At 40.8% G+C, this 23,131-nt stretch overlaps 1 protein-coding gene across 3 annotated transcripts in view; it reads left to right on the plus strand.

Moving 5' to 3' along the window:
- TSNARE1 (t-SNARE domain containing 1) overlaps nt 1-23,131 on the plus strand; it is a 427,700-nt gene that overhangs the window by 343,999 nt on the left and 60,570 nt on the right. For all 3 annotated transcript variants that reach the window (XM_067292261.1, XM_067292263.1, XM_067292262.1), the window contains one exon: nt 19,672-19,787. In XM_067292261.1, the coding sequence (XP_067148362.1) occupies nt 19,672-19,767 (96 nt within the window). In that variant the 3' untranslated portion in view covers nt 19,768-19,787. The remainder of the gene's footprint in view (nt 1-19,671; nt 19,788-23,131) is intronic.

The raw sequence follows: 23,131 nt of genomic DNA on the forward strand, positions 1-23,131 counted from the left end.
CTTAGCTGAGCTGATGGGGAAAAATTAGATGCAAGGTCATGTCAGTTCCTTGCCAACAGCTCTGAATAGGAAAATCCAGTTAAGAACAATACCAACATCTTTGCTGGCCGTCCCGATCAAGATTAAGGATTGAGTAGACCGTGGATTCAGAACCGCTCTCCCCTGATGTGTAGTTCTCTTGCATGATAACCCTGAGTTGAGGCAGTGGAATAATGGATAAGTGGAAATGTTATTGTCTACATTGTATTATTTTTCCCTGGAAGACTTGAGTTTTTGAAGCTTGTAGTCCTGCATCCTTACCCAGGATTTTTATACTCTTAGAGAAAGGTCTGAAGACTTGAATCTTCTCCTGCAAGGAATAGTAAAGAAAAGAGCTTGAGAAAGTGAGGAGCTTTCTTTAAAAATATATACTCTTTCCCCCTTGTCTTTTACTTCCACACCCACACACTCATTTATTGACTCATGGCAGTTACAAGATGACAATCAGGAGATCAGCACCTGAGCCCAGTTAATGAGATCAACAGAAGAACTAATCACATAAAGATGCTAATTGCTTCAATTCCTTTCATTTGAACTATTTTGAGCAGCTTAGCCTGGTGTATCCGAAAAGTCTCTGGTTGCACCAGTTTCTACAGGCTCTGAATTTGAGTAGAGCGCCAAAGACCATCCTGCTCACCTCAGAAAATATTTCTGAGTCGCTGCATTTGTGTCTTTCTTGTGAGCTATTTTTCTAACAGGATATTAGAAGGATGATACTTATTCTGTCTTTTCAGTATGAAGTAACACCAAGGTACCAGGTACCTGTAGGTTTGAGAGATACGGTAACTTTTTTTAAATAAGCCACTTCAGGTTGTATTGCCACACAAGTACCCAGGGAGAGGCACCTACATTTTTCTGCTATTGTCTGCATCAGATCTCTGAGAACTCTGTGGTCTGCTATTAACTGTTATTTACACTGAGGGATCGAGCTATGAATGCAGACAACTCTAAAAAGCAAATACTCCATTCTCATGCTGTTAGCCTTGTTACACAAGTAAATAATGAACAGTTCCCCCCCCTACACATACACACACAATCTATTAATAGAATTTTTGCTCCATTGAACAGGTGGAGCAGAAGGTATGGGCATATTTTTCTTCTTGGAAATATCATCTGCATGTCTCTCCAAGATGAAAAAATAACAACACTACACTCATCTGCTTGCCATCTGGATCATCTTCTGAGCCTTATTTAAACAAATAATGGAAACAGTTCCAAGATCTTTGCATGAGAAGAATGAGAAAAAAAAATAAAACAAAATTTGGCAAGGCAGAAAGAAACAAGGTATATGGATTAATGCCCAGAATGTCATTGGAGCTTCAGCTCCAAATTCATTGGATATTCCTGTTTCCAATTTCTTGGCATCAGTGCCAGTGAAAGGTTCAAGGCTTTAAAGGTGGCAGTACTTTGTAGCATTGGCATGGCCTACAAGCTCCTTCAGGCATGGGGGACCAGATGTTAGAGGACAGCTGAAAGCCAACAGCGGTCCAAAACTTTACGATCCCACTGAGCATGCTTTAAGTCCACTCACCATTTGTTTTGCTCTGGCACTGCTGGAACAGGCTCCCACAACTCACATGCTTGGTGGCATTTAACCAAGCTATTTGCTTAGTCTTTTCTTAGTATTCTTAAAATGCATTTAGTAACTTAAGAGCTGCTAAAAGATGTTGGATTGTGACTCTGGAGAAGAAAACCCTTTGTTCAAACACAAAACCTGCAGTGCAGAAACAGTGGCTTATGAAGCCTCTTTTCACTTCCATTGATTTTCTTCTTTTTTTTATTATTATGTCTGGGGATGGGAGAACAGTCTAATATTCATTGTCTGCTCAGTCTTTGGCCTCCTGCTGCTAAAATGCTCATAGCAGCTTTGCGATATGAATGTCTGATTTATCCTGGGATACTTGGATTTTAGGTCTTTTCCTTGTTTTCTGACAAAATCTTTCAAGAAGATTTGTGGTACTTAGATCATCCAAGATCTTGGGATCTTGGGAGCAAGGAAAGACACTGACAAACAGAGTACCCACTCTCTTACAAATGACAAGGCTGACATGACGATCGATCCCACTTTAAGAGGATACAGTTAGAAGGAAAAATAAGTTAAAAACCATGTAGTTTCAGATTCGGTTTTTGTCTGGCAGTAATGATCACAGAGCTGACTGGATAAGAACAAACTGTAATGTACATTTGTATATTAGCATTTTGCTTGTATGTTAGGAGAATCCCTGGTAATTCGTTCACACAGTTCAATATATCATGTGATTATATTTTGCAGGATTGGAGTGGATCACAGTATAGTCCTTTTGTTTTGGTTCTTGTGTCTTTAGCACTGACATCCTCTACCAGTCCGTTTTTAAATACCACCAACCTACTGCACTTCTAGACCCAATTTAAATTACAAACATTAAATACAATAAAACCGTACATTTAGCTATTTTTGCCTATCACACAGATTAGGCTGGATTCCAGGAAGAATCCTTCTAGTCTCATATAGACTCCGCTATATTTGCATCTTAACAGTGAGGCATGCTCCAAAAAGCAGGAGCTTCCCAAGCGCAGAAGACTAAGGAGGCAACCAGGTCTTAGCTATAATTGAAGGTAAAAAGCCGGGGAAGTTCACCGAATTGAAATGCCGACAGGGTAAGAACTTCATATTCATTGCTCATCATTATCTACGGCTTGGTTAGACCTGCTCTGAAAAGGGGTCATAATAAATTGCTTCCTCTCACCTACTTTGGTTAATGGATGATTCTGCCTAATCAGGCTTCTGTGACTGACAGCAAGAAAATGCCTTAAAAGCAGGAATTTGCACTTCATTGTTTGGGTACTGCATATTCCAGTTTTCTGTGCTGTGTTTTCTAAAAAGAGGAAGCCAAATTTGTCAGTTGTAGTTCCTGGTTTTCCATCAGAAGTTTGCTCCTGTGTACTCCATCCATCTAGAGCTGGTGTCTGCTATTTACACAATAAATTCATCTCATTCCTGATAGAGGAGTTTCTCTATCCAGCTACCAAAGCACTGTAACCACTTTTGATAGAAATTTTTAGGACTCTGTCAAGAATACTTTAAAATTATACTTTAATTAAATATATAATATTATACATCTATATGTATATTTTCTCCAATTGGGATTAATTTTACATAGTGTAATAGATCTTGGTGTTAAGATTTTTTTATTTCCTGAAGTTTAAATTGCCTTTTTTTTTTTCCAGAAACATAATGTATTCCTACTACTCCTTCTGGAACACTTTAAATTATTTCCATCGTATGCTTTACTTTTCAGCTTTTTTCCCCCTTTTCCCCACAACAGCTTTGTGGCTTTTTAACAAAAGTTATTAATAAATAAAGACTTGGCTTCGTAAGCTCCTTGACATTTTTGCAGACGTTCTGGCAATGGATTGAATAAATTACATTATCAGATGTTAATCAAAGTAATGGAATATTATGAATGAAGAAAAGCAAATAACACTAGAGCAGGCTTGGCATTTCAGTTCGTACAACATGTGAAGCGTTGTATTATTGAATCCTTTGTCATTGCAGCAATAGCCAAAGAACAAGCGCGTGCCTGAAGGCTGTGGTGGAGCACGTCCCTCTGACCTTTTGCAGTATTATTTCCATGGGAATGGCTGTTTCCTTCTCTAGCCCTGCTCTTTTCCTCTCTGCATGTGTGAAAGAGGTAGCAAATATCAGTTTCGATGCTTTCTGTAGCAAGTTTTGTGTCTCAAGAACGCAGCGGCAGTAAAATTATTCTAGGAAATTCTTCTAGTACAAATTACTCTAGGAAAGAAACCATCTCTCCCCTTCTCTAGGCCTACAGCAATCCACCAACTTTTTCAAGCATCACCACACCATCAACTGTCAACCCGTGCCATCCAAGAAAGTCATCTGTGATTAATTATTCTTAAATGACAGCAGCATATTGAAACAAGCTCATAGCTGCTGACAGTGGAAATCCAATTAACCTGAATTACTATCTTGATTGTGGCCCAATTAGTGTCAGCTGTGCCATGTCAGAAGTGAAGGCTTGGCTAATAGAATTGTTTAATTAATTTACTGTAGAGATAAGTTGATGTGGGATTGCCTTATGCTGACTTCTTTTCTTCTTTTTCTTTTTCTCCTCCCCCACTGAACATCAAATTTGAAAAAAGAGGGGTAAGCAGCCTGCTGTCTACCGCTTTTTGCTTAAGTGGATAAATGAACTTCCATCCTTAAATGGGGTTTGGAAGAGCACAGAGGGAATAGCAGAGCTGTTAAACTTATGTTAAGGGTCTGATGTTGCCCATCACTTTACTGAGTTTTGTTGTGTCCCATAGATGAGCTGCAAAGGTATCAGGAGGACTTCTTCTCAATGCTTTGAAACTGAGAAGTGATGTTGACATGAGTTAATGATTTCTCTGCCGTTTAAAGCACATATAATGAATAGCAGGAAGGCGGGTAATGACGAGTGATGGATTTATTTGTCTTTAGAAATAGAAACTTGAGTCAGGGTGACTTGAAGTTTGTTGTTCGCGATGTAATATCTGCCTGGTGTCTTGAGATTATTTCATGGTCTCAAATCTCTTGTGCGGAGAGAAAGTTGCATGTCAAATAATTAGAATTTTAAGAAATGCTCTATGACCAATTTTAAAAAAGGGTCTCTTGGTGGTTCTTCCAGCTGAAGCACATTACAATAACTGCTACGATCTTTGCCATATTCATTTCTAATTCCTCTAACTCTCTGCTGGTCATCGTCCAGCAGCCATAATGCATCTAAAAGAAAAGTCACCCTTACATTCAATGCCTAAAGGGCAATACAAGAAACAGAAGTGCAACAAAACATTCTTGGACCTATGGATCACACAGAACTACTGAATAGAAAGATGGAGTCTGTGGAGCAGACCAGGAGAAAACTTTCCTTGATCTCCACCAGAAACTTAAAAATACTCTTTAAAAAATACAGACAGGCTCAGACCGATTACCGAATAAGAGGATTATAAGGAGAAAAAGGAGCTCTAATGACTTAAAGGAGCTGGCATTAAAAAGATGAACTCAATAAATTAATATGGTAAGTACAGAGGCTTTGACAAGCAGAAAGGGGAAAACATACACACGCACATACAGATATCTATAATTTTTCTTCCATGTGGAGCTCAACTTTTTAAGCCCTTGTCATACATGACAGGGAGTGAAGGAATGGGGAGTTAGAAGCTTTGATCAGCTGCATATAAAAAAGGCTGGGATACTCTTAACAAGTTCAGAGGTTCTCTTCACTTATCCAGAGTCTTCAAATGTCTCTGGTTTCTTGAATGCCAACCTCAAAAAAAAAAATCCATAGGCAGGACCTCTCAGGAGATTTCTGCCTTTGAATTTTTCTCCATATACCCCCAGGACATAATCTCCCATGGAGGTTTCAGTTTAGGTGGAAGTACTCAGAAACACTTTCAAAACTTTCTGAGACCTTCAGACCAGTTGTTCAGTTAAGTTTTCAGGATGACAGTATGGGAGGATTTGCATATAAGCCTTACCCTGAAAACTGATTAATAACCTTGTCTTCTCAGAAGCCCAGGAGACCAGCCTAGCACTGACTCAGATAAGGTGGATATGGAATTAAAATTTCTTCCAGGAACCACTCAGAGTCTGGCTCAGTATATTTTTGAGAAAACCATGTCACAGCAAACTGAACTATTTGAAGAATTTTAAACTTAGCCTAGTACAACAGATTATTAATTTTTCTGGCTGTGTATCTCTACAAAGACGCCAAAGAAGGTATGTAACTGAAAATTTTCGTCTTGGCTAAAAGTTAGTTATAGTTGCGTGGCGTACTGTCTTTTGGCTTTGACTCCCTCTTGCCATGCTGGGGAATCACGTGTTTCTACTGCCTTACTTATTGTAAGAAATGTTTATGTATTGCTTTTTCCTCGCATGGCATAAATAGCTGGAGTAGACATGACTTCTACCACAAGTCTGGCAAACTGGCTGCAAATTGGCACCATGGTAGGAATCATAAATGTATATTTTCTAAGAAAAAATTTGGGGATTTAATTAATTTTATTGTACCCCCTTCCTTTCATGCAATGTTATAAAACTCTAGGGCAGAAGCTGTTTTTCCTTTTGACCATAAAGATTCAAAATTCCATTTAGTCCTTTCTTTATTTTGTAGTTTGTCCTCTCGTCGCTGCTATTGACGGATATGCTTTGTAGGAACAACCACTGGCGTTGTACTTTGCAACATTCAGAGCGTTCCATTATGTTGTCCATCACAGTTAAATTATTACTACCCACTTGGCATAAATAGACCTCTGTGTTGGCGGCACCGACTAGTCAGTGCCTAGACCTAGAGCTGCCATTTGACACACAGGGTCAGGTTTCAAGGACATTTGTGAAGCAATGCTGATATTCAATTATTTGTAAGAAACCAGTATTTTTTATTCTGAGTCCCTTACGGCTTGTCAATAAAGAAGGATTCTGACATAGAGGGAGGCAACACAGAAAGTTTTGATGGCACCGATTGCAAATAGTGCAGCCTGCTTCTGAATAGTGCTTTATTGCCAGAAGCTGATGAGCTGCAAAAGGTTTAGTCCCATGATCATTTTCAACTCTCGTTTTAGACACTGTTCACCGTAGTTTTCTAGCTTAACTCAGAGTAACATACAATTTAAGACAACTATTTAAGAGAGCTTCAAATGGTTGCTTGAGATGTGAAGGAAAGGGACATTTTTTTTTCCTCTGAAATATGAACTCCGATGTCATACCCATAATTCTATCATGTGATTTCAAAATTTAAGAGAAGTGCTATCCTCCAGGAAGATGTTAAAGCCCCTAATCTTAGAAATGGTTGAACTGTTTCACCTAAAATAAATAAACAAAAAAAAAAATTTGAAACCAAAACTGGGTATAAAAAAATCAACGTTGGGTTGATATTAGCAAAATAAAATTGCCAGTATAAAGGAGACTCTCATACTGGAAAAGGGAGAGCCATCATTACAGATGGCCCTGCTTGTGCTCTATGAAATTAATGAAGTAACATCTTTAATCTTATAAAAAGGGAAACTAAGGAACCAGGAAGTTAAGTGACTTACGAAAGATCACATAGCAATTTAATGAGAGAAGGAGGAATAGATGTTAGATCTGCCAGTACCGCTGTCTGCACTGTCTGCTATTTTAAGGTCTTTTTATTTTTGTCTTTGTATTTGAATGCTGTTCTTACAAGTCCTAAACTTTCTTCTTTGTTCAACTTTCCCTGGATTTCCATCTGCAAAACTAAGCAGGAAACCTCAGGAGAATATTTTCTCTCACAAAGTTTTCCAATACTTTCTGCTCTCCCGTGGAGGCAGAAGTGCAGCACTAGTCCAGGCTACCTCCTGGAATGTGTGCATTTGATCCATCAGAAAACAAAGCTCATAGGCCACTGTGAAATGAAAAAATAACAGAGGTGAAAATACTGTTCAGACCTTGAAGAACTTGTTCGTGTTTAAATAAAAGTTTGTAACAGAAATTATGTCTGCCTAACCAATTTTCCATGGCTTCTATAGAAAACCATGCAGCCTCAAATTTCATTCCATCCCACACAATACAGCAGTATGGAGGCACTGTTATTTCTTCTCAGTTTCACTGGTGTTACACTAGATGTGACTTTAGCCAGTACTTGTTATAACATCAATTAGCAGGTAATAGAAAAGATACCCTTTCGTCCTTTAATGATGCTCGTTTGGCAATTATTTAAGACTCTCATCTTGTCTCTGTGGGATCTACTTTGAATGGGTGAAGACCTACGTGTAAGTACTTAAAGGGTTAAGAAGCCATAAAAATAGCTTGTAGTCAGCCTGCATATCTATGCTGTTTTAGGCAAAGTGTGGAGGTGTTCATCTCTTGACTTTCTTCCCAAGTAGGATTTTCATGCCTGGTCTCAATTTAATTTACTCACTGATGCTTAGCACTTGGCCCCCAACTAGTTTGCATACTGAAAAGGAGCAGCGGTGACATGGTGAATGCTTGTAAACTGGTGAAAAACAACATGCCTGGGAGGAAAAATCACTCTTGAGCTTTAATGATACTCTTGATTGCAAAACCTGGTGGTTGTCCTTGGTTTTATTTTTTTTAGGAACATTCTCTGAATCTTACTACTGAAACATTTTTTCCTACAATCTTTGGACATAGTATCAAAAAAACCTCTATTTAAAGATTTATTTAAAGCAGCAGATGTCATCTTTGTTCTGCAAAACTATGCATTAATTCAGGATAGTCTGGCCTGTTAACCAGTGCTTGACATGTCAATCATGAAGTGTTTAGTAGTATTATAGATACTGCTAGAATAGTAGTGATGGTAATGATGGTCTAGAGATAGTGGTAAGCAAAGTTTGTAAGAAGTAATGTCTTGTATTAAATCAACTGATACACTAAGGGAAAAAACAGACAGACTTTCAGACAAGTAGCAGTCCATAAATCTTTTCTGCTTTTTTTGTTTGTTTGGTTTTTTAATTATATCAACTGGTCTAATGAAAATTACAAATACAGAATGCTGCTTATTATCATCCTGTGGCATTTTTACCATGGAGATTCATCAGCTCTCAACAATGACTTGAAGGTACAGTACTTTCTGGATGATCTTCCAGAAATTGATTTTATTTATGATTCATAAGAGTGGGAAGAGGTTTTGCATGGATCACTCACAGTAATGTACTGGATAATGTGTATAAATGTAGTTGCCTTCTGGTGACAGCATCAGACCAGCTTAAGTTTTTGGCTTGTTCTTTGGCGCCTGAAGACTTACAGTGAAAGTAATCTGTGTTAATTACTGTTGAGACTTGGAGGCAATTCCTAGTTCAAGAACAGTACTTTGAAGACAGAAAATCCTTTCTTTCAGTCACAATATGAAAAATATTGTTATAACTATTATATGCTCTACTGTGTTTTCCCCTACCACCGAAAGTTCCTTTACTTCTTTATCTGCCATTTGCATTATTTGGGGAAGGTTTGAAGGTCATTCATGGCTGATGGTCTGCCCTTAATCATGCATTTTATTTCTATTATTCAATCCACCTCACTGTCCACTCATCTAACCCACACTTCCTGAGCTTGCCTATGAGGATGTTATGGGAGACAGTGTCAAAAGCCTTGCTGAAGTCAAGGGAGACAACACCCACTGCTCTCCCCTCATCTATCCAGCCAGTTATTCCATCACAGAAGGCTATCAGGTTGGTTAAGCATGATTTCCCCTTGGTGAAGCCATGCTGACTACTCCTGATCACCTTCTTTTCCTCCACATGCTTGGAGATGGCATCCAGGAAGATCTGCTCCATCACCTTTCCAGGGATGGAGGTGAGGCTGACTGACCTGTAGTTGCCTGGGTCCTCCTTGCCCTTTTTGAAGACTAGAGTGATATTAGCCTTCTTCCAGTCCTCAGGCTCCTCTCCTGTTCTCCATGTCCTTTCAAAGGTAATGGAGAGTGGCCTAGCAATAACGTCCACCAGCTCCCTCAGCACTTGTGGGTGCATCCCATCGGGGCCCATGGATTTGTGGGTGTCAAGTTTGCTTAAATGATCTCTAACCCAATCCTCCTTGACCAAGGGAAAGTCTTCCTTTCTCCAGACTTCCTCTTGTCTCCAGGGCCTGGGGTTCCTGAGGGCCAGTTTAGCAGTAAAGACTGAAGCGAAGAAGGCATCCAGTGTCTCTGCCATTTCTGTATCTTTTGTCCCTGCCCCATTCAGCAAAGGGCCCGCATTCTCCCTAGTCTTCCTTTTGTAGCCAATGTATTTAAAGACACCCTTCTTGCTGTCCTTGACATCCTTTGCCAGATTTAATTCCAAATGGGCCTTAGCCTTCCTCGTCGCATCCCTGCATACTCGGATGACATTCCTATATTCCGCCCAAGTGGCCTGTCCCTGCTTCCACCTTCTGTACGCTTTCTTCTTCTGTTTGAGTTTTGCCAGGAGCTCCTTGTTCATCCATGCAGGTCTCCTGCCCCCTTTTCTCCACTTCTTCCTCGCTGGGATGCACCATTTTTGAGCTTGGAGGAAGTGATGCTTGAATATTATCCAGCTTTCTTGGACCTCTCTTCCTTCTAGGGCCCTATCCCATGGGATTCTTCCAAGAAGATCCCTGAAGAGGCCAGAGTTTGCTCTCCTGAAGTCCAGGGTTGTGATCCTGCTTTTTGCCCTGCTCCTTCCTTGCTGGATCCTGAACTCCACCACCTCATGATCACTGCAGCCAAGGCTGTCCCCAACCTTCATATCTCCAACCAGCCCTTCCTTGTGTCGGAAAGTTATCATCAATGCTCTCCAGGAACCTCCTGGATTGCTTGTGCCTTGCTGTGTTGTTCCTCCAGCAGATATCAGGGCAGCTAAAGACCCCCTGAGAACCAGGGCCTGTGATCATGAGGCTACTTCCAGCTGTCTGTAGAAGGCCTTATCTACTTCTTCCTGATTGGGTGGTCTGTAGCAAACACCCACAACAGTATCGCCCATGTTAGTCTGCCTCTTAATCCTTACCCATAAGTTCTTGGTCAGCTCTCCATCCACCCCTAGGCAGAGCTCGATACATTCCAGTTCCTTTCTCACATAAAGGGCAACTCCCCCAGCTCACCTTCCTGGCCTGTCCTTCCTAAAAAGTGTGTAGCCATCCATGACAGCACTCCAGTCATGCGAGCTATCCCACCATGTCTCCGTAATTGCAATGAGATCACGGCCCTGCGACCGCACACAGATCTCTGTTTCCTCCTGTTTATTCCCCATGCTGCGTGCATTTGCTTACAGGCACTTCAGAGAGGTATTGGAGCATGCTGATTCCCCAGAAGGGGTGCAAGGGGATTCCCCATAGTTTTGTCTTGTAGGTACTTCCTTAGTGGCATGCAATTGCTGGAGGTATCCCACTTGAGCCGCATTTTGCTGACTACCCTGTCTCTATAACTCTCCCCTTCCCCCATCTTTCCTAGTTTAAAGCCCTCCTTACCAGGTTGGCCAGCCTGTTGGCAAAGACACACCTGCCCCACTTAGTGAGGTGGATCCCATGTCTCCCAGTCAGTTGCCGATCTTCAAACAGGTTCCCATGGTCATAGAAACCAAAATCCCTGTTGTCAACACCAGCAGCACAGCCAATTATTTGCTTGGAGCATCCATCTACTCCTCCTCCCATCCTTCCCCCTCACTAGCAAGACTGAGGAGAAAATGACGTGGGCCCCCACACCCCCAACCACTGCCCCCAGAGCTCTGAAATCCCATCTGACTCTTTCCAAGTTGCCCTTGGCAGTATCTTTGGTGCCCACGTGGAAGAGATCAGGGGCATGAAGTCCAGCTGGAGGCCAGTCACTAGTGATGTCAATGCTGGCCGATCTACATTAATGAAGATGTTAAACATGATTGATGACCTGGATGAAGGGACGGAGTGCACCCTCAGCAAGTTTGCTGATGATACAAAACTGGGAGGAGTGGTGGATACACCAGAGGGCTGTGCTGCCATTCAGAGGGACCTGCACAGGCTGGAGAGTTGAGCAGAGAGGAACCTCATGAAATTCAGCAAAGGGAAGTGCAGAGTCCTGCACCTAGGGAGGAATAACCCCATGCACCAGTACATGCTGGGGGCTGACCTGCTGGAAAGCAGCTCTGCGGAGAACGACCTGGGGCTTCTGGTGGACAAGTTGAACATGAGCCAGCAATGTGCCCTTGTGGCCAAGAAGGCCAATGGTATCCTGGGGTGCATTAGGTAGAGTGTTGCCAGCAGGTCGAGGGAGGTGATCCTTCCCCTCTCCTCAGCCCTGGTGAGGCCACATCTGGAGTGCTGTGTCCAGTTCTGGGCTCCTCAATACCAGAGAGATATGGAGCTACTGGAGCGAGCCCAGCGATAGACCACAGAGATGATTAGGGGACTGGAGCATCTCTCCTATGAGGAAAGGCTGAGACAGTTGGGACTGTTTAGTCTGATCACATTCATATAGTGACATAATCTAATAAACACTACTCAGCAAGAAGTCTTTCTCTGAGCACAGCACCACTTTAATGTGGTTGAATTGTTCTCTCTCCTCTGTGCTCCTTTGCACCCATGTTTCTGGGCTAGACTTGTTGGTGGAGTTCAGGTCTGTGTGAATCCGCCCGTGTAGGGTCATAAAGCATCTCCAGGCAGTTTCTGCAAGAATATAGAGGCATTTCCTTTGCTATCCTGTGCAAACTCTTCTTCGGGAAATTGCAGGCTATCTGGTGCTTCAGCTACGCACAATAGTCATTACCTGCTTTAAACTGTTGACTAGATTTGCTATGCAGAATTAAAACAGCTGCCAGAGGTAGGTGGCTTCATTCCAGTGCTGAGAAAAAATTAATCCTCTTTATAGTGAATTTGTAAATCACATTGGAGGCCTGCTGCCTTGAAAGACATGATAGAAATGTAAGCCATTATCATGTGTTATTGTAAATGATGTTTCAGCCATTAAGAGAAAAACAAATATATTAAGGGTATATTAAGATTGCTAATTCAAGCATTCAAAAGTTAGAAAACGCAGCAATTAAATCTTTGTGTACAGCCTCACCATCAGCCCCTGTCTGCTCTTAGGGAAAGAAAGACAGAGAACAGCCTGCTCTTATCCTCACCTTGACAGACTTCAGCGCAGATGGGGTTCTTCGGAAAATTACCCGCTGATTTTGAACTAGTCACGAATGTACACGAACTGGGGTTTCGGAGAAGTCGTACCTTTCCCAAGAGGAGCCAAATTTTCCTAGAAACACTAAGAAGTGCACCCTCATTAGTGGGACAAGCTCTTTTTTTCCCTGCTCCTTCTCACATTCCCCAGTTTGCTCCAGAGCATGAAGACACTAGAAAAAAATGTTTGCATTATCTTTTTTGGCATGGGCAAACTTGGACGTTTTTCAATAGTTTTTTTTTTTGTTCTTAGAATTAGCTGAAACATTTTTGCTTGAACGAAGAAAAACAAATATCAGCTTGAAACAGACTTCAGGTGTGGAAAATGTCAGCCTGAATGGTTATCACTAGCTAAATATCTAAGTGGCAGAAAACACAGTCCTACCATAGGAAATGCTGAGCAGCTTTGCCTGTGGATGGCCTTTAGTTTCACCTAGGATATGTGCAAAGAAGATAAATGACTAAGGGAATCATGAAGAAATTTGAAGGGCCTGGGAAGATTGCACAGAATTAGTGCAAAGTGGCAAACACATAGACAGAACAGCAGAGGAAAACTTGAAATTGGTCGAAATGATGTGGCGATAACGGCAGAAAAGCAATGTGACAAAGCAAAGCGTTATTCCCCTGCTAGTGTAAGCTGTCCTTTTCCTGTTGCTATCATATCTTTTAAGGTTTACTCATAAGCAAGTTGGCTGCTTCCTTCTCATTTAAATGTACCAAAAGTGCTTAATAATATTACTGGCCTTTTTAAGCCAGTCTGCAGAAGCAGTGATATTTAATAGCGAATTCATTGCTACTCTATTAGGAGGCTTTTCCATAAAGGTCACCAAATTTGGTCAGTGCATTTGAATTTGTACACACGTTAAAGGTCATATTCCCTAGTTCTCTTGCAATAACACCATCTGTTTACTATCTTATGATTGCGCATGACTTATCTAAAGGAATCTCATCAATATAAATAGAATATAGCAACAAAAATAATAATGATGAAGTCGCTGGTGAAAGTGGAAGGAGAATTTTTCCCTCGGTGTGTTTACATAATACTTAGAGGTAAACATGTCCACAAGGCCTGATTTTCTGCTGCATTACTCCAATATTTCCTTTTTTTTCCCGTGAGAATTCCACAGCCTTCGGCAGAGTTCCTGCTCGTGAATACTGGAGTGACAGTAGTTTCAGATTCACAATATCATCTCTATATAAACATGTCCAAAAGTAATTAAGGACCTGGGCTCCCAATTCAGCAGACCTCAAATTAGCTTTCAAAATGGATATTAAGTGCATAGAGAAATGCTTTAGTGCAATTCCAGACGACCTCTGAGGGCAGAGGGAACAAGATCGTACAAATGTTTTTAACGTCACAAAAGCCTCTCGATAGAGATTTGCATATCAAATGTACCATTTTGTGTCAAACAGGTTTGTTAATCCTACAGCGAAGGAAACTACTTGAAAATTAATCAAGGTGATTTTTCATTGCCCAACAGAGGCCTTTAAAAGGCTCTGACCTGACAACTCCAGGCTGCTATTGTGTGGTTTTTAGGTTTTTAAATTCAATTTTTTTCCGTGTTTGTTTTTTTCCTGGATGGTTTTGCAGGCAATAGATCTCCATAACAGATATATCTTCAATGGATATTGTACTGGCATTGTACTACCAGAATTTCTTGTAATAATTCTCACTCTGTTGGAAAACACTTCATTATTTGTTCTTTATTTAAAAAATGCTTTCGTGCTGCAGGAGACCTAGAAAATGCCACAGCTGTGGAGCCCGAGGTCTCTCCTCTGTCTTTACTCTGAAATGGTGTAGTATGCTCTAAGGTGCCCAGAATAGACTATCTGTAGTAGTAGACGTATCTACTTGAACTAATATGCCTGTTTCTAGGGCTTTTAGACTCTTTAGTAGAGCCAGTTTGGGAATTTCTGCCCTGCTTTGCCCTGTGCGCCATGGAGAGTAGAGGAGCATGATGCTGCTTTTCCATAAGTGAATCAAAATCCTTCACTGGTTTGACTCCATGTTTTCTATTCTGTATAAATATAGGAATATTGTTTTCCTCTGGACCCACTCCCATTTTATTTATACTTTGTCCCCAGGCAGCTTTTGAATCCTTAGCAACAAACATTTCTTTACTCCTTCTAACTGTGCTTGCTTAGGAATTTCTAAGAGGCAATTTGCTTTTCTGGGCCTAGGGCTGCAATGGACTTTAATGGTTTCTAATTACTTAACTATCCGTTGTGACATAATTAAAATGTCTTTTAACATTTCACATCTCACCCCCGAGAAAGAAAGTTCTTCTAGGCTGTAAAATAAGACCTGCAGGTTCTTTGATGAAACAATGAAGGAAAGGAGTCTTCCAGGCTCAGTCACATCCATATCTCCTGTCAATATAAAGTACTTTTTCCTTGTGTCCCTAAATAGCCTTGCTGATTCCTTTCCTGCTTTTTACTCCTTGCTGTTTCACATGTGTGCTTAAAAAGCCTCTGTCAGGATTAAAAAATATCTTTACCTATAGCGTGTTACTAATAAAACCTGATAGCCTAGCAAAAATAACTGCAAAAAGCCATTACTTCTTCCAGTAGGTTCTTATTTATTTTATTTTTTCCCACAATACCTTTTTTTTTTTTTTTTTCCCATCTTGGGCAAACGTGTGCAATGACAATAGATTAGCTCCAATTTCATCAAAAAATTCTAGGTATCATGGGAAATAGGCTTACAACAGTACAGGGCAGAGCTACAGAGCTAGACCAGTGCAGTGCAACAGTATGCCAGCCTTGGGTCAGAATATGCTAACGTAATTAAAATGAAAGCAGATAATACTCCTTAAGGTTAAGTTTCTCATACATTTTCTAGTAGAATATCCATACTTTCCAGGTAGGAAAAAGAATGGAGAAAGCAGCCATACCTCTTGTCATCTTTGGGAATATATGGAGAAACCTACAAGTCTCTGAAAAAGCTGTTCTCTCAATTTTAATTGATACTTCTTAGAAATTGGGGGCGAAACACCTGAAGATTCAGTTTGCACCAAGAACAAACTCTCGATACCTCTACGGTGCTAATAGCCCTATGTATATGTTTTCTCAGTAAGCAGGTAAATATGTTTCAACTGCAAAGGCAGGGACTGGGCAAAATTATCTCACACTTGCTCCCTTAAGGAATCACGGGCCCAGGTTGCATTGGGCAACATGAACCGAGAGGAGGCCACGATGGCCATGTCCTCAGTGCTTCCCCTGCTGGAGCCCAGCAAAGCAGAGGAGAACAAGGAATTGCATTGATGCAGACAGTGAGAAAGAAAGATTTCCAGTAATTGAGCGAAGGAAGAGCTGGAAAAAGGGGCACGAACTGGCTGGTGTTTAGTCTGAAGCATGGGAAATGTTACAATAATGAAAAGCTCCTTGAAAAATTATGTCCTAAAATAAATCATACATTTATTTTTTTTTTTTTCTTGATCTTTCTGTGGCTGTAGCTCTACTATTCTGAGATTACCAGTTCTGAGGCAGAAACCTGGTAACATCTGTCTCAGGGCAGTAAGGAACTTGCCCTGGGGAGAAATGATCTGACTGTGGATTTGGAAATGGCATACCACTTCCACATAAGGGCAGATTAACCTTAATTCAAGGGATCATAATCATAGAATCATAAAATGACGTAGGTTGGAAGGAACATCTGAAGGTCCTTGTCCAACCTCCCACTCAAAGCAATGACAATTAGATCAGGTTGCTCCTTGTCCAGCCTAGTTTTGAATATCTTCAAGAATGGATATTCCACAGCTTCTCTGGGCTCCTGTTTGAATGTTTAACTACCCCCTTGGTGATTTTTTTTTTTTATTCTTTTCCCCTCATAACTGCAGATCCTTTTCTACATCACTGATGGTTTCTAAAGGCAGGTTAGGCAGACATCTGTCAGAAATGATATTAGTAGAGATTCCTGAGACAAGGGGAGGTAATAGGAGATGTGTCCCTTCCAGGTCTGTCTCCTGTCATCTGGTAGTGTTGGTGCTTTACAGGATACTCTGCTGCACAAAATGCTAAGAGTGTTCTTCCCAAATTTCCTTTTTCTCTTCCTTTCCATGAAAATCTCCAAAATAAGAAGGAGTGAAAAGGGCAAAAAAGGTAGGAAACCATCAGTCAGTAAACACCTGAGCTGGCTAGGGCTACACTGATTCAGCAAAGATACCAAGAACTTTTCATCAGTATAATGGAAAAGCTAACAGCTCTTCACTTGAATCATGGCTGATTGGTCTTAATGACACTGAGCTCAGCTCTTTCCGGAAACAGTTTCTTACTCAAATCGCTCCAGCTTTTCACATCACTTGTTGAATTGGGTCAGTCCTGATCAGTGCTGAAGCTGCCAGACAATAGAGCTAGTTGTTTTGCAGATGGTAGTCTGTTCTTCAGGTAGGTACTGAACCAAAGAACATTTCACAGCAGGGCATACATTACCCAAATCAAGGAAATGTCTTTTGGATTTAAACCCAGAGCCCCAGTGTCTTGGGGTTATTGAAAACTAAGTTTGCAATGTTTTTTTCTCCTCGCTTCCCTCCAGGGGCATTAGGGCTCTGGTTATCATCTCAGGTTGGCAATCACATTTTGTTAACCTAAACCAGAGATAATAGCCAGAAAATATTGTACATAATAGCATTATGTATGCTGTATAATTATTGTATATATACTTATGTAACGTTCAGGTGAGGCTGCCCACAGCATGGTCTGTAGATCCTATCTGGTGAACTATCAGTCTATGGAACATGCTCTATCTTTCACCACTGATAAGGGCAGGGAATGGGCTGCAAGAGCCACGTGAACAGTTTTGGCCACCAGACTCCCTGCTAGCTTCCCTTCTTCCTTCATAAGGGCTATCCACAAACAAGTGTGTCCATTTCTACCAAAATATGGGAGTATCCACAGGACAGGGCTGGTTTACACGACAGGCGTGTCCATGGGGGTCGGGTCATATGTGAGGGGCTGCTTGCATAGCTTTTGTGTGGCAGGATGTGCATCTGTACTTTGAGGGGAACCGCTGACTTTTGCCCATGTGAGAGTACTTTTCCATAGAAGTGACAAAGAGCAGCTGGGGCAGATGGCCACCCTTCCTCAGTGTGTCCAGAGGAGGTTGTGCAATTAGGCACCGCTCAGAAGTTGTGTCCTACTGCTCTAGGTATCCTCTGGCATGTAAAAATTTATGACTGCAGACTAGAGGGTCTCAAAGAACTGAACGTTTCCCCTGTTGAAATGTAAAGAACTAGAACTGACAGGAGAATGCTGTCACAGATTATATGGCTGTGAAAGACAGTAATGCTAAATCCCCTAAGAGATGTTGCAAACAGAGCAGGAACCATTATCCTGACTTACCAGCCAGGACAGAGGTCATAAAATGTGGACCAAATACCAGGATACAGTTTTGACCCCGCTTCTCTTATCCTCTGATTAGTATATTTATGACACTGATAAAAAGACTATGTAAAGTGCAAAGTAATGGTGAATGGGACTTTGCAATGCCAGGAAGAACAAAGCAAGGAAACTCTCTGTAAAGAGACTGATGGAAAAGCCATCCTAAGTGACACTGTGTAGCCCTTGAAAATCTCTTTAGGAATATTTGAGAATACCGCTGGAAGCTAAATGACCTATTAGCATCGTCTACTGTCAGAGCAAAGGTTCTGACATTTTAGAAGTGAACAAGTATATCTAGCTGTTTTAAGATATTCTGCCGTTCTAGGCAGAGGTTTCCTGGTTTGACTTGGAATTAATCAAGGTTAAAAGGAAACAGGACACCCTAGCAGGCCTATTGCTTGTGTACTCGGCTTTTCCGTATGCATTTGACTACATTACTTGTCCGGAAATGAAGGTTGCAAGTGCAGAGCCACTCTAAAGAAACATCATTTAGTGGGTGAAAAAGTCGGTTAAAGAGAGAGGGAGCAAGCGAGCCTTAGTCCACCCATGTTCTCTCCAAAAGAGCCACAATGAGCTAATTGGAAAGTGTGAGCAAATGGGTGCCTCCAAGCAGAATTAGTGGGGAGGGGAAGAACTCTAGCATGCACACACTCACACTCCTTCCTTACATATCTGAAAGATCCTTCTCAAAGTATGCAAATAGAATGGCATATTTAAAGCATCTGATTTTTCCCAAACCCAAAGAAAATATTTGTGTTTGGGCAATTGAAAAGCAAACTCAAAACCGAGATGAATCACTGGTTTTCTGCCGCAGAGGTAGGACAACCCAGCATTTGTATGTGTTTAAAAAAATAATAATATGGAAATCTGCACTTAAAAAAAAACAAACAAACAAAAAAAACACCAGTTAGGCTGGTGAAAGCCTGGAGAGGACAGGCACTATGTTTTGCAAATTCCCTGCTGGAAATGCGTCTCAAGGTCTGTACCGCAAAGCTGATGGGCCCTTGAGAGGGTTACGAGGGAATGAAGCAGTGGGCTTGGGAGCACTGACAGAGGAGGTGTGTCCCCTGTCACTTGTGGTATAAGAGGCCAAAACATCTGTAGAACAAAACAGCTGGGAAACGATGCTTTTCTCTCTAGAACCCTAGTTTTAAGCAAGTTTTAGGAAATATAATGCAGTGCAAAGAGGTGTAAACCAGTGAGCAAAGAACGTGTGGCAGAGTGGGAGGGCTAATTGCACCAATTAGGGGAAAAAAAAGGAAGGAAAAGTGGATAGCAGCAATAATAATATAGTCTTTCCTCTGAGTGTTGCTTCGGTTGTAAGAAAGGTAAAGAACCCTGGGTAAATGCAATTGGTTTGTTAGGTCAGGATGATGTTATCAAGACTGGTGGCTAGACGAGTGATGATTTAAGTAGGAAGAAAGTTGTGCAGAGAAGGTGATTATATTTACGGGGGATTTTCATTGAAAAGGTTGAACGTGGGTTGTTCAGAAGGATGGGCCAGTCCAGAGGAAGAGGCAAGTTTTCCGTGTTGTATTGACCTGTTTCAGCTAGTCCCAGCAATGGAAAATTAGCAATATTTCTTCATGGATTTACCCTCCATCTTCCCATTCAAAAGTCCATGTCTTTATTTCTCTTTCTTTCTCCTCTTTTAGCAACGAGCCAGGAAGATGAAGTGCTGCCTTCTCTCTGCCGCTTTGACCGTCCTGCTGTTTGTTGTCATAATCATCGCGGTCTCAGTCAAACACTGATCTGGCTGCAGTTTCCACAGGTAAAAGCCTTTCACTAAGTCTCTTATCATACCCTGTAAGATAGCTGGGAGACAGCTCAGAAAGCTGATAATGATAAGAAAAATGTATCTTAGTTTTCAGGTTCAAGGCTGGCCTATGAAAGTAATTTTCTTTATAGGGTATGTGAGCTCATAAATAGCATCCTTGGTGGATCCTTAAAGTGTACACTGAGTCGTTATTCAGTCTAAACATCTCATAAGCCGTTCCTCTGCTGTTCCTCTGCTGTTTGCGTTGTGTTTGTTTTTTATATGAGTCCTTTAAAAAGAAAGCATAATACAAAAAAGTTTTCTTTTTTTTTTCCCCCCGTTACACCAGTAGAATGAATCAAATAAGCGATTTCATCCTTAATTTCTGTCTGATACAAAGCACCTCTGAGTTTCTGCTTCTTCAGAAGGTGGGGAAGCCATTATTCAGGAACAGATTATCAAATATACAGAACTTCTACCATCCAAAGGGCTCTGGCCCTTTGGCCTGCGTGCCTGCTGCAATAGCAGGTTTTCTGAGTGGTAAAGCAAGAACCCAAGAGTTTTAATGAGAGTATCCTGAAGACATCAGGTAGGACAACTTCTGGTTTAGAGAACTCTCATGTCCCTCACAGAGACCTGCATAAAGCACGTGGGATATCGGCCCTGTACCTAGTAAATACTGCATTATAGTGAGGTTAACTAGGACCTTTTTGATAATTTAGGCAGAAGTTTCTTAGTCCGAACTATCCTCCGAAACTAGCATAGAGAAAACACGAGAGATTGACAGCTTTTGTTTCTTGTTTCATTTTACAAGAGTTCAGCGTCACTTGATAATGCTGTCCTTCCATCTCAGGACCAACTGCCCTCTTCTGTGCCTTCTTTCTAAATTGTGCTGTCAAATTTAGCTAGCAGGGGTTGGTTCAAAACAAACACAGAAAGATAATTCTTCACAGAACATGTACTTAAGCTGTGGAACGCCTTTACTGCATGATATTGTGAATGCCAAAACTTAGGTGCAAAAGGGGTTGGATAAATCCATGAATGAAAAATCTGTTGAAGGCTATCAAATACCAACTCACCATTTTTTGGATGAGGAGGATCATGAGCCCTACGTTATTTAAAGCTAGGAGAAATACCTCCAAATACTTTTCTACACTTTCATTCTTACTTAGGCAATCAGCTAGTGGCCAGTGCTGAATAGATTGCTGAATAGATATCAATGAGGTAGACCTTTAGGTGATCCCATGTGGATCCTCTTATGATCTTTATATATGTTAAATATATGCCTATATTAATTCTATATATATTTTCATCCCTCTTTTACACAAGAGACACTGCGTACAGATCCAGATGGTGATCTGTCCTGCTGATTTAAACCTAGAGTAATCCCAGTAATTTGGGTTACATTATTCTGGTTTGAAAATGTGATGCCTCATGGTAATTTATAGTATAATAAAATTTGGTTTATATATACTTAAATATTCTCAGCCCCTAGAAATCACAAATCTTATCAACAGTTAACTAAATCTAGACACATTTTAATTTAAATTCCTTAAGCAGATAATGTCAGAGAACCAGCATATTTTAACAATAAAAGTACATTGGAAAACTAGAGTTAATCTTCTGTTAACAGATCCATATGTTGAGGGAAGTGAACCTAGAGATCCTAATGAAAGCCCTAGGAAAAATATAATGCTCTACTTTCAATCATCAGTTGGGAAACTAATTACTACGCTTCTAAAACATGAGTTACTTTCCAGCAGTACAAGTACAGGCAAAAACTGCATTGAGTTATATTGGAACAAGTATGGTTTCTGATCATTATAAACTATTCTTAATCTAGATTGACCCCAAATGCCGTGCAGCAGATTTCACATTTACATTTTGAAGATTTCAGAAAAGGAACATTTTCAGAATTTCCATGTCCATGGAGAACATTTTTTCTGTTCTGAATTGCAGTGCAAATGGATTTTAAAATATCAGTGGATTTAAAGTTTCAACTACCTCAACAAACTATTTCATGTAAAATTGCCTTATATACTTTTGGGAGATAGAGAACAGCTGGGTTTTAATGTATAAGAGCTCTACATGACAGTTCAGAGAAAATAAAAGGAAAAAAGCTAGTTGGGGAACTGGTTGCAAAATACTCTGAATTGTGCCAGGACACATAACTAAATAAAAGCCCAACTTTACTAATGATTGGCCAGAACTTCCATTTAACCTGGCATCCAAGAGTTTGTTCTGTGTTGAAACACTAAGGAGTCAAAAGAAACCCCACCACCCACCCTGTTGAAATGGTTTATGCCCCATTTAGATAATGTCCCGGCTAGGTTTCTTTAGCTGTCATGAGTGCAGCTGTGAAATCTGAAGGTCACTACTCAGTGAGTTAAAGGAAAGAAATTATGTCAATATTATCTAGCTGATCATCAATATATAGGCTTCATTTTTTTTTCTATAGATACTTTGGCAATGCTTATGCTGAATTAATGATTCTTTTCATAAGGACAAAAAAAAAACAACTTTTTTTTATTTTTCATGAATCAGACATGACTTTGGCAGACAAACCCATTCCTGCCATTGGAAAAATCATTTTTTCCTGTGAGTTTCCCAAGCAGCGGTGGCATCCTCGCTCCCGGCTCAGTGCGTGCAGAGAGACCAGCTGTTTCGGAGTCCTCTGAGCCCTGGCTTCTGCCTTTGCGAGGACCCTGCCATAAGTATGTCACTTCTTCCTCGGGGCAGTTTTGTCTGGAGAGAGAGAGAAGAGCATCTACGGAGGACCTGGAGAAACTCCTGGGGACTTATGTCTGTACGTTTGTTTGTTGCCACCTCAGGAAAATAGCCCAGAAACTTTTGGGTCACATTGCTCATATTGTAAGAGCGTTGCAGCTGCTCTTTTTGCTGTTACGGTTCAACATCAGTAAACATCTTAAAAAGACAGAATCACAGTAGCAGTCCTAAAGATGTCCTTCCTCTAACAATGTGTTTGTCTAGTGTCAGGATTTCTTAGCCTGGATGGATCTTCTTGTCCTCTGTCTTTTGTGAACTCATTTGGGTAAGTGCAAAAATACACAAAGTGACAATCAAGACTGTCGGAATCCTACATCTTAGGCATTTTTTTTGATTGGGTGGAAGAAAAAGGTGAAAAACCTGGAGAAAAGTACTAAATGTACTTGCAGGCTGGAAAGTATGCTTTCCGATGACAATCATCTTTATCTGTTTAGCTGAAGGAAGAAAGAAAGATGACTTGACTACTCTGTGCCCTTGGAAGACGTTGTTGCAGCAGAAGGTGCCTTCCCCGTTTCTAAGATACACTTCAGGCAGACGAAGGTTACTGAACTCAGTACAACGGACTGCATTAT

The sequence above is a fragment of the Apteryx mantelli genome, chromosome 2 (genome assembly GCF_036417845.1).
Source record: "Apteryx mantelli isolate bAptMan1 chromosome 2, bAptMan1.hap1, whole genome shotgun sequence".
NCBI lineage: Eukaryota > Metazoa > Chordata > Aves > Apterygiformes > Apterygidae > Apteryx > Apteryx mantelli.